At 54.9% G+C, this 10190-nt stretch overlaps 2 protein-coding genes across 4 annotated transcripts in view; both read right to left on the bottom strand.

Moving 5' to 3' along the window:
- Window positions 1-5857, bottom strand: part of LOC137607193 (F-actin-uncapping protein LRRC16A) — a 20567-nt gene extending 14710 nt beyond the window's left edge. For both annotated transcript variants that reach the window (XM_068332765.1, XM_068332766.1), the window contains exons 1-8: window positions 5576-5857; window positions 4633-4730; window positions 4510-4560; window positions 4272-4331; window positions 3153-3274; window positions 2974-3071; window positions 2835-2905; window positions 2677-2750 (exon numbers count right to left, since the gene is read on the bottom strand). In XM_068332765.1, the coding sequence (XP_068188866.1) occupies window positions 2677-2750; window positions 2835-2905; window positions 2974-3071; window positions 3153-3274; window positions 4272-4331; window positions 4510-4560; window positions 4633-4730; window positions 5576-5615 (614 nt within the window). In that variant the 5' untranslated portion in view covers window positions 5616-5857. The remainder of the gene's footprint in view (window positions 1-2676; window positions 2751-2834; window positions 2906-2973; window positions 3072-3152; window positions 3275-4271; window positions 4332-4509; window positions 4561-4632; window positions 4731-5575) is intronic.
- A 577-nt stretch (window positions 5858-6434) lies between these two features.
- tnfrsf11b (tumor necrosis factor receptor superfamily, member 11b) lies at window positions 6435-9427 on the bottom strand. 2 transcript variants are annotated; one of them, XM_068333160.1, is made up of 4 exons: window positions 9268-9427; window positions 8787-9186; window positions 7248-7430; window positions 6435-7178 (listed from the first exon to the last, which is right to left on the bottom strand). In XM_068333160.1, exons 1-4 carry the CDS (start codon window positions 9268-9270, stop codon window positions 6796-6798), a joined length of 969 nt encoding a protein of 322 aa, XP_068189261.1. In that variant the 5' UTR covers window positions 9271-9427; the 3' UTR covers window positions 6435-6795. The 2 variants fall into 2 exon arrangements, with proteins under 2 accessions (XP_068189261.1, XP_068189260.1); XM_068333159.1 differs by having other exon boundaries at window positions 6435-7430.
- Window positions 9428-10190: the final 763 nt, after the last annotated feature.

Genomic DNA, 10190 nt, shown 5'->3' with positions numbered 1-10190 from the left:
CTTCTGCCCTCAGTCTAGCTTCCACTACTCTCTCCCATAACTTCATTGTATGGCTCATCAACTTTATTCCTCTGTAGTTGCCACAACTCTGCACATCTCCCTTGTTCTTAAAAATGGGCACCAGCACACTTCTCCTCCATTCCTCAGGCATCTTCTCACTATCTAAGATCCTGTTGAACAACCCAGTCAGAAACTCTACTGCCACCTCTCCTAGACACTTCCATACCTCTACAGGTATATCATCAGGACCGACTGCCTTTCCACTCTTCATCCTCTTCAGTGCCCTCCTCACTTCATCCTGACTAATCTTGGCTACTTCCTGGTCCACAACAGTCACCTCTTCTAGTCTTTGTTCCCTCTCATTTTCCACGTTCATCAACTCTTCAAAGTACTCTTTCCATCTTCCCATCACACTACTGGCACCTGTCAATAGACTTCCATCCCTATCCTTAATCACCCTAACCTGCTGCACGTCCTTCCCATCTCTGTCTCTCTGTCTCGCCAACCTGTATAGATCAGTCTCTCCCTCCTTACTGTCCAACCTAGCATACAAGTCATCATAAGCTTCTTGTTTGGCCTTTGCTACCTCTACCTTCACCTTACGCTGCATCTCCCTGTACTCCTGTCTACTCTCCTCAGTCCTCAGTGTCCCACTTCTTCTTAGCTAACCTCTTTCTCTGTATACACTCCTGTACCTCCTCATTCCACCACCAAGTCTCCTTATCTACTTTCCTTCCAGATGACACACCAAGTACTCTCCTACCTGTCTCCCTGATCACATTAGCTGTAGTTGTCCAGTCATCTGGAAGCACCTCCTGACCACCCAGAGCCTGTCTTAACTCCTTCCTAAAAGTCATGCAACACTCTTCCTTTTTCAGCTTCCACCATTTCGTCCTCTAATGTAGCCGCAAGAGGACACAAGCCAGTGTCTTATTGTGCCGGTCCCAAGCCCGGATAAATACAGAGGGTTGCGTCAGGAAGGGCATCCGGCGTAAAACTTTTGCCAAATCAAAGATGCGAATCAAACCTATGACTTCCATACCGGATCGGTCGAGGCCCAGGTTAACAACGACCGCCATCGGCGCTGTTGACCTACAGGGTGCTGGTGGAAATTGGATTACTGTTGGTCGAAGAAGGAGAGGAGGAAAGTGCGTTCGCTCGAAGAAAGAGAAGAGGAACACCAAGAGTATAGGACTGAGAGTAGGGACGTTGAATGTTGGAACTATGACAGGAAAAGGTAGAGAGTTGGTTGACATGATGCAGAGGAGGAAGGTAGACATACTGTGTGTCCAGGAGATCAGGTTTCGTCCTCTGCTCTGCCTTTGTCCTCTTCATCTTCCTCACCACCAGAGTCATCCTACACACCACCATCCTATGCTGTTTGGCTACACTCTCACCTACCACTACTTTGCAGTCACTGATCTCCTTCAGGTTACACCGTCTACACCAGATGTAGTCTACCTGTGTGCTCCTACCTCCACTCTTATAGGTCACTCTATGTTCCTGCCTCTTCTGGAAGAAAGTATTCACTACAGCCATTTCCATCCTTTTTGCAAAGTCAACTACCATCTGTCCTTCTGCATTCCTCTCCTGGATACCAAACCTGCCCATCACCTCCTCATCACCTCTGTTTCCTGCACCAACATGTCCATTGAAGTCTGCTCCAATGACAACTCTCTCACTTCTAGGCATGTTCTGCATCACTTCATCAAAGTCCGACCAGAATTTCTCCTTCTCCTCCAGCTCACATCCTACCTGTGGAGCATACCCACTAACAACATTGAACATCACACCTTCTATTTCTAGCTTCAGACTCATCACTCTATCTGACACTCTTTTTACCTCCAGGACATTCCTAACAAACTCCTCCTTCAAGATAACTCCTCCTCCATTTCTCTTCCCATCTACACCATGATAGAACAACTTGAACCCTGCTCCTAAACTTCTAGCCTTGCTACCTTTCCACCTGGTCTCCTGGACACACAGTATGTCTACCTTCCTCCTCTGCATCATGTCAACCAACTCTCTACCTTTTCCTGTCATAGTTCCAACATTCAACGTCCCTACTCTCAGTCCTATACTCTTGGTGTTCCTCTTCTCTTTCTTCGAGCGAACACACTTTCCTCCTCTCCTTCGACCAACAGTAGTCAAATTTCCACCAGCGCCCTGTAGGTCAACAGCGCCGATGGCGGTCGTTGTTAACCCGGGCCTCGACCGATCCGGTATGGAAGTCATAGGTTTGATTCGCATCTTTGATTTGGCAAAAGTTTTACGTCGGATGCCCTTCCTGACGCAACCCTCTGTATTTATCCGGGCTTGGGACCGGCACAATAAGACACTGGCTTGTGCCCTCTTGCACCTTCTCTCTGTATTACCTTTAAAACACTCTGATTGACTGTTTGAAACACTTTAAGTGTTTCTTTAATAACTAATAATAATAATATTAAATTAAATTAAATAAAATAAAATAATATCTTTAACAAACAGGAAGTGCTCTGTGTTCCGTGAGTCTCTGAACACAGCACACTTCCTGGTCCTGTCAGCCAATAGAATGCGTGTACGGTGTCACGTGACTGCCTATTCACAATCAGTGATGAGGTGAAGCCGTGCGTCTGAAGCGCTGGTAGGCGAGGGGTTACTGTACTTCCTGTTGTGTGTGGACCAATCAGAACGCACCTGTTCTCCAGGTGAATGAAGTCCTGCAGGTTGAGCTCCCTGGTGTCCTGAGTCAGGTAGATGGTGTCCACGTCCTGGAGGGGGGGCAATCATCCTCAGCTAACAAACACAACCGGTGGGGGGGCAGGAGAACAACGTGTGAGTGTGTGTGTACCCACCCACTGGACCTCCTCCCTGAAGGGCAGGCTGAGCTGGTCACACACACACCGGTACTGCTGGGAGAACCCGCCTGCGACACACAACAGCTTCAGAACCCCCCCTCACCATGCTGGAACGTTCCCACCGGGGGGGCCTTACCGCAGGGGCCCAGGTCGGCCCCACCCTGCTCATCCAAGAGGGCCCGGAGGGCCACACCCCTCTCCGGGGGCTTCAGGCTCAGCCCCCTCAGCAGCTTCCTTCACAGGGAGAGAACTTCAGGGTCGGTCCTGGGGGGCCACGGGCCCCCAGGACCACAAAACCACCCCCCTGGTACCTACACAGCCGCGCCACCTGGGCAGATCTGGCGCAGTAAGCCCCCGATGGCGCCGAGCACCTCGTCCACCTCGTCCACCGACGAGAACCAGAGGGTCCAGGAACCCTGGTCCAGATCCAGATCCACCTGTAGGGGGGGCCAGGGAGCAGCGTGTGTGTGTGTGTGTGTGTGCCTGTGTGTGTACCAGTGTGTGTGTGTGTGTGCCTGTGTGTGTACCAGTGTGTGTGTGTGTGTATGTGTGTGTACCAGTGTGTGTGTGTGTGTATGTGTGTGTACCTGTGTGTGTATCTGTGTGTGTGTGTGTGTGCGTGTGTACCTGTGTGTGTATGTGTGTGTACCTGTGTGTGTACACCTGTGTGTGTACCTGTGTGTGCATGTGTGTACCTGTGTGTGTGTACCTGTGTGTGTGTGTGTGTGTGTGCTTGTATGTGTATGTGTGTGTACCTGTGTGTGTATGTGTGTGTACCTGTGTGTGTCCCTGTGTGTGTACCTGTATGTGTGTGTGTGTACCTGTGTGTGTGTACCTGTGTGTGTGTACCTGTGTGTGTGTGTACCTGTGTGTGTATGTGTACCTGTGTGTGTGTACCTGTGTGTGTGTGTGTGTGTGTGTACCTGTGTGTGTGTGTAGCTGTGTGTGTGTGTGTGTGTACCTGTGTGTGTGTGTGTGTGTGTGTACCTGTGTGTGTGTGTACCTGTGTGTGTGTGTGTGTGTACCTGAGTGTGTGTGTGTGTGTGTGTGTAGCTGTGTGTGTGTGTGTGTGTGTGTACCTGTGTGTGTGTGTTGTATAGCTGTGTGTGTGTACCTGTGTGTGTGTACCTAAGTGTGTGTGTGTGTACCTGTGTGTGTGTACCTGTGTGTGTGTGTACCTGTGTGTGTGTGTGTGTGTGTGTGTAGCTGTGTGTGTGTGTGTTTGTAGCTGTGTGTGTGTGTGAGTGTGTGTACCTGTGTGTGTGTGTGTGTAGCTGTGTGTGTGTACCTGTGTGTGTGTGTACCTGAGTGTGTGTGTGTGTACCTGTGTGTGTGTGTGTGTACCTGTGTGTGTGTGTGTGTGTGTAGCTGTGTGTGTGTGTGTGTGTGTGTACCTGTATGTGTGTGTATGTGTGTACCTGAGTGTGTGTGTACCTGTGTGGGCTTGTTGCTGCTGACTCCCTGTAGGTCCAGGTAATTGAAGGAATTCTCCACCTGAAACCAGCAGCCAATCACAGTCAAGCTAAAGTTAGTGTTGTGTCACCTTGCCTCTGAGGCCCCGCCCCCCCTAACCACCCCCCCTCCTCTTTTGTGTTTTTTTTCTCCCTCTGCTGCGACAAACACACACACACACACATCTCCTCACAGATGCATTGTGGGTAGAGGTTCTGACCTTGGACGGGATGCGGTCCGTCAGGAGGAAGGCCCGATGCGGCGCCAGGGCCTGTGGGAGGAGCCAGAGACAGGGTTAGCCCCTCCCCGGGTTCTGGTGCTGAGGGGTTCTGGGGACACCTACCAGCACGCGGCCCTCCAGCCTGTCACCTTTGACCTCCAGCTGGACCCGACGCCTCAGGGTCAGTTTGACCCGTCGACCCACGGCGTCCCTGACGCTCTCTGTGACACAACACATGGACCGGGTCAGAACGACCCGGAACACCCGGTCAGGGGTTAGGAGATGACCCCGTGACCCCTTCACCCCCAATGACCACACCCCCACTGACCACTTGACCCCACGCTACCAGACCCCCTTGCTGTTGGACCCGTTCAGGGGGGCAGCTGGGGGGCAGCACCGGATCTGAAGCCACCTGATCCCGGCCCCCACTCAGACCCCTAACCAGGCAGCACAGAGCCATGGGACCAGAACAAAGGCACTGGGTTAAGGGGGTCCACCCCCCCCTCCCTTGAAGGCTCCAGGACCAGAGCAGCGGTCCAGATGGTTCTGGGTCAACCTCTTGGGGGCGGGGCCTAAATGGGTGTGACAGCTGACCAATGACAGACAGGTGAACTCGTTCTGGTCCAGGTCTGGGTGGGACCAGGTGGGCGGGGGGGCTAAGTGGGCTGGACTACATGAACCAGACCGGTGGGCGGGGCTACGTAGGCGGGCCGGCGGCGCTTCTCTGTCCCAATCCAGAGGAATGTGATGCCCCCCCCTCAGGTAGCCCCACCCTCAGGCTGTGGAAACAGGAGTTTGCATTCTCAGGTGGGGGCTGGGGGGCTGCCATATTAGGCAGCGTGTTCCCATAATGCTCCCTGAGGCCGCCTGCAGACCCAGGAAACTGTCCTCTGATCTGTGACGTCATCACCGGACCCGTTAATCAAGCGGACTGTACCCACAGGTGACCTTTAACCCCTAGCTCGTCTCCATGGTGACGTTCTGACGTCAGATCTACCGGTTTGAGCCCCACAGCGTTAGCCCCGTTAGCAGCTACGTCACTCCCGTTAACACCGGTAAAGCTCACCGAACAGCCCGGGGGGGCCGTCCCGCGTGTCGTCCGACATTCTTCAGGCGGGGCGGAACCGACCGGGACCGGGACCGGGACCAGGACCGGGACCGGGAGCAGCGAGCCGCGGCGGAAGGAATCCGTTCCGTCGGTGATCCGGTTACCTGTCGACACCCCGTCTGACTCACCCCCCCGACGCGTCCACACGCGCGTGCGCGCCTCACCCCGTGTTACCGGAACTCACGGGAGACACAGGAGGACGAGTAGGAACGGGTCTGAGCCCCCCCCCGGGGGAACGGATCGCTCTGACCCCTCCCCCACGAACCTCCCCCACGAACCTCCCCCCACGAACCTCCCCCCACGAACCTCCCCCACGAACCTCCCCCACGAACCTCCCCCACGAACCTCCCCCCACGAACCTCCCCCACGAACCTCCCCCCACGAACCTCCCCCCACGAAACTCCCCCCACGAACCTCCCCCACGAAACTCCCCCCACGAACCTCCCCCCACGAAACTCCAGGAAAAAGTTTGTTTTTGTCCGAGTAGAAATAAAGACAAGGGAGACCCCTGGTGGTCAGTCAGGAGAGCTGCACCCAGATGGAGACAGGTTGATGATAACCCTACTGGAATGAGATGGGGGGGTGGTCCCAGGGCCCAGGTGCATCATGGGATTTCTTGTTCCTCTTCAGCAGATGACTGGTGTCTGTCCCCGTTAGCCCCGCCCCCTGTCTCTTCCAGGAACAGGGGGCGGGGCATAATTGGAGCACTGTGAGCAGCAGAAACCCAAACCAGCAGAACATCCACACACCTCTGTTCTCCAATCAGAAAACACCAAGCTGATCGGTAATCAATAACAGCTGTCCAAACACAACAGAGTAGAGAGAGAGTAGAGCTTTATTGATCCCTTCAGGAGGTTCCATCAGGGACATTAACTTCTCCGTCACACAGTGGGAACACAGAACACAGAACACGGAACACAGAACACAGAACACAGAACGCGGAACGCAGAACGCAGAACGCGGAACGCGGAACACGGAACGCGGAACGCGGAACGCAGAACACAGAACACAGAACACAGGACACAGAACACAGAACACAGAACACAGAACACAGAACACAGAACACAGAACATAGAACACAGAACACAGAACACAGAACATAGAACACAGAACACACGTTCCTCTGAAGGCATCAGGACGAGTGGAGGGGGGTGACCCTAGGGTTAGGGTGATAGGGGTTAGAGGTTAGGGGTGGGGTTAAGGGTGAGGTTAGGGGTGGGGCTAGGGTTAGGGGTGGGGCTAGGGGCCTCCTGCTCCCCTCCTGCTGGATCACAGGGCGTGTCCAGCTGGGCGTCGATCATCTGCAGTTTCCTCCCCAGCCTGACGCTGGCGCTGCTCATCCTCATCTTCATCAGTTCTTCTGGGAGCTGGCGGACCTGGGTTGCCGTAGCGGATCGGATCCAGGCGTTGAGGCGTTCCTGGGCCTCCTGGGGGCTCAGCTGTGGAGCTCCCCCCTGTGGTGTGGTGCCGGTCGTGAGGCGCGCGGCGGCGTGGAGACGCCTCCTGGGTCCGATGTGAAGGAAGAACCCCAGGAGGATCTGCCGGAGGAGCTCCGCCCCGTCTGAGGGAGGAGACCCGAGGGCGTGAGGAGGACCTGGGGTAGAAACAAACACCACGCCCCCAGACTTACCCTGACCCCCGTGGCCCCCGCAGCTGGAGCACACGCTGTCGTGCCAGGAGGACCCCCTCAGCAGCAGCCGCCCCCCCGGGCCGTCACACCTCCGGTGCTCCGTGCAGCGCTGGTGGGCGGAGACCACGTCAGAGAAGGTTCCCCTGGAGCACACCTGACACACCGTGTCCCGGTCCGCCGTACCTGAGGAGGAGCACCTTCATCACGACCATTATCATCATCATTATCATCATCATCAGCAGCAGCCCCATCTTCATCATCTCCATCATCATCATCCCCATCATCATCATCCTCATCATCACCATCATCATCATCATCACCATCATCATCACCATCATCTTCATCATCCCCATCATCATCATCATTTATTTATTTATTTAACCTTTATTTAACCAGCCAAGCAATTAAGAACAGGTTCTTATTAACAAATGCTGCCTGAGCAAAGAGCAGCGGCTCTTAGAGGTGGGGGGGGGGGGGGCTGAAATAAACACAAAGACATACAATATAGAGAAAATATAAGAAAAATAAATACAAGACAAGAGAACGAGGCCGAGAGAGAGAGAAAGAGAGAGAGAGAAAGAGAGAGAGAGAGAGAGAGAGACAGAGAGAGAGAGGGAGAGAGAGAGAGAGAGAGAGAGAGAGAGAAAGAGAGAGAGAGGGAGAGAGAGAGAGAGACAGAGAGAGGGAGAGAGAGAGAGAGAGAAAGAGAGAGAGAGGGAGAGAGAGAGACAGAGAGAGAGAGAGAGAGAGAGAGAGACAGAGAGAGGGAGAGAGAGAGAGAGAGAGAGAGAAAGAGAGAGAGAGACAGAGAGAGAGAGAGAGACAGAGAAAGAGAGAGAGAGACAGAGAGAGGGAGAGAGAGAGAGAGAGAGGGAGAGAGAGAGAGACAGAGAAAGAGAGAGAGAGAGAGAGAGAGACAGAGAGAGGGAGAGAGAGAGAGAGAGAGAGAAAGAGAGAGAGAGACAGAGAGAGAGAGAGAGACAGAGAAAGAGAGAGAGAGAGAGAGACAGAGAGAGAGAGAGAGAGAGAGAGACAGAGAGAGGGAGAGAGAGAGAGAGAGAGAGACAGAGAGAGAGAGAGAGAGGGGAGAGAGAGAGAGAGAGAGAGAGAGAGAGAGAGAGAGAGAGAGACAGAGAGAGAGAGAGGGAGAGAGACAGAGAGAGAGAGAGACAGAGAGAGAGAGAGAGAGAGAGAGAGAGAGAGACAGAGAGAGAGAGAGGGAGAGAGACAGAGAGAGAGAGAGACAGAGAGAGAGAGAGAGAGAGAGAGAGAGAGAGAGACAGAGAGAGAGAGAGACAGAGAGAGAGAGAGAGAGAGAGAGAGAGAGAGAGGGAGAGAGACCCTCAACAACAGCAGCTGTCAGCTACAACATGTAGTTTTGTTTAAAAGCAGTGAGGTGGGGACAGAGGGTTTGAGGGTGTTTTGACAATTGTTCCAATCATCACCATCATCATCATCTTCATCACCATCATTATCATACACACACACACACACACACACACACACACACACACACACACACACACACACGGGACCTACCGTGCACGAGCACGCCGCTCCCGGCGGGACACGCGCTGTGTCGCACGCACACGCCGAAGCCCCCCCGGCTGTGGAACCCCTCCCGGCACCGACACCGGCAGTCCCGGTCCGCGCGGCACGCGGTCACCTCCACCTGGAAGTGGCCGCACGCGCCGCAGCGCAGACACGCCCCCACGTAGTTCCACCGCGCCGTGAACGAGCCCGACGGACACGGCGCGCACGCGCTCGGTCTGTCGGACGAGCAGCGGGACAGCAGGTGGGCACCGGGGGGGCACGCGTCACACTCCAGCCGCTCTCCGGTCACCGGGTCGGTCACCGTGAAGGTGAGGTTCCGCGCGCCAACCGGAGCCGCGCGCGGCAGCAGCAGCACCGGGAGGAGGAGGAGGAGGAGGAGCGGCTTCTGGGGGGAGAGCAAAAGGACGGAAAGAGTGACGTCACTGAACCCGCGTCCACCCGGAACCTCGAGGCCCCGCCCACCTACCATCGTTCCCGGTGCGTCTCCGGCGGAGTCCCGGAGGAGGATGACGCTCCGCCGCCTCCGCCTCTATTTATGACCGGAGAGCATCCCGGACCCTGCTTGACTGATGACGTCATCGCGGATGACTTCATGGGTCAACAAACCGCGGGGATCGTCCCGGAACGACCCCCCGACCGAGACCCGTTTCCGTTTGGGGTCCACGTGAGACCCGGGTCCGGTCCCTGAGACCCGGATCGGGTCCCTCCGGGTTTACTTCTAGTCGATAAAGGGTCTCAGCCCCCGGGTGTAGTTCACATGGCTGCCACCAGGGGGGGTTCGATGATCTGTCCCTGATGGAAACATCTGCTGGGTTGGTGACGTCAGGTAGAAGGTAAACATCCTGGTGATCACTCTGACGTCGTCATGGAAACGTCGGGTCAGGATGAACTTCCCAAGAACTTCATAAGAAACTCAAACTGAGACTGAAGCTCAAACTGAGACTGAAGCTCAAACTGAGACTGAAGCTCAAACTGAGACTGAAGCTCAAACTGAGACTGAAGCTCAAACTGAGACTGAAGCTCAAACTGAGACTGAAGCTCAAACTGAGACTGAAGCTCAAACTGAGACTGAAGCTCAAACTGAGACTGAAGCTCAAACATCTTGCCGGGGGGCCAAAGGCCTCCTCTCCCAGGCCGGGGCCACTGGACACCGGGGTTGGGCCCCCCGGTTCCCCAAACCACAATGTGGGGGAGGCGTCACTAAAAGGGAAATGAGAAGCCCTCTCCTGGCTCCGCCCCCTTGAGCTGGACTAAAGGGTTCCAGACCGACCCGGGACACGCCCGTCCAGTCCTGGGGTCAGCACCTGTACCCTCATGTGGTTCAGACGATACCCAACACGTTGACAACCAACCTCACACAAACCTGTCTGGATTCCAGTCTGAGACCAC

The sequence above is a fragment of the Antennarius striatus genome, chromosome 14, assembly GCF_040054535.1.
Source record: "Antennarius striatus isolate MH-2024 chromosome 14, ASM4005453v1, whole genome shotgun sequence".
In the NCBI taxonomy this organism is placed as follows: domain Eukaryota; kingdom Metazoa; phylum Chordata; class Actinopteri; order Lophiiformes; family Antennariidae; genus Antennarius; species Antennarius striatus.
The sequence above is the reverse complement of the archived record's forward strand: the minus strand, read 5'-3'. Positions and strand labels throughout refer to the sequence as shown.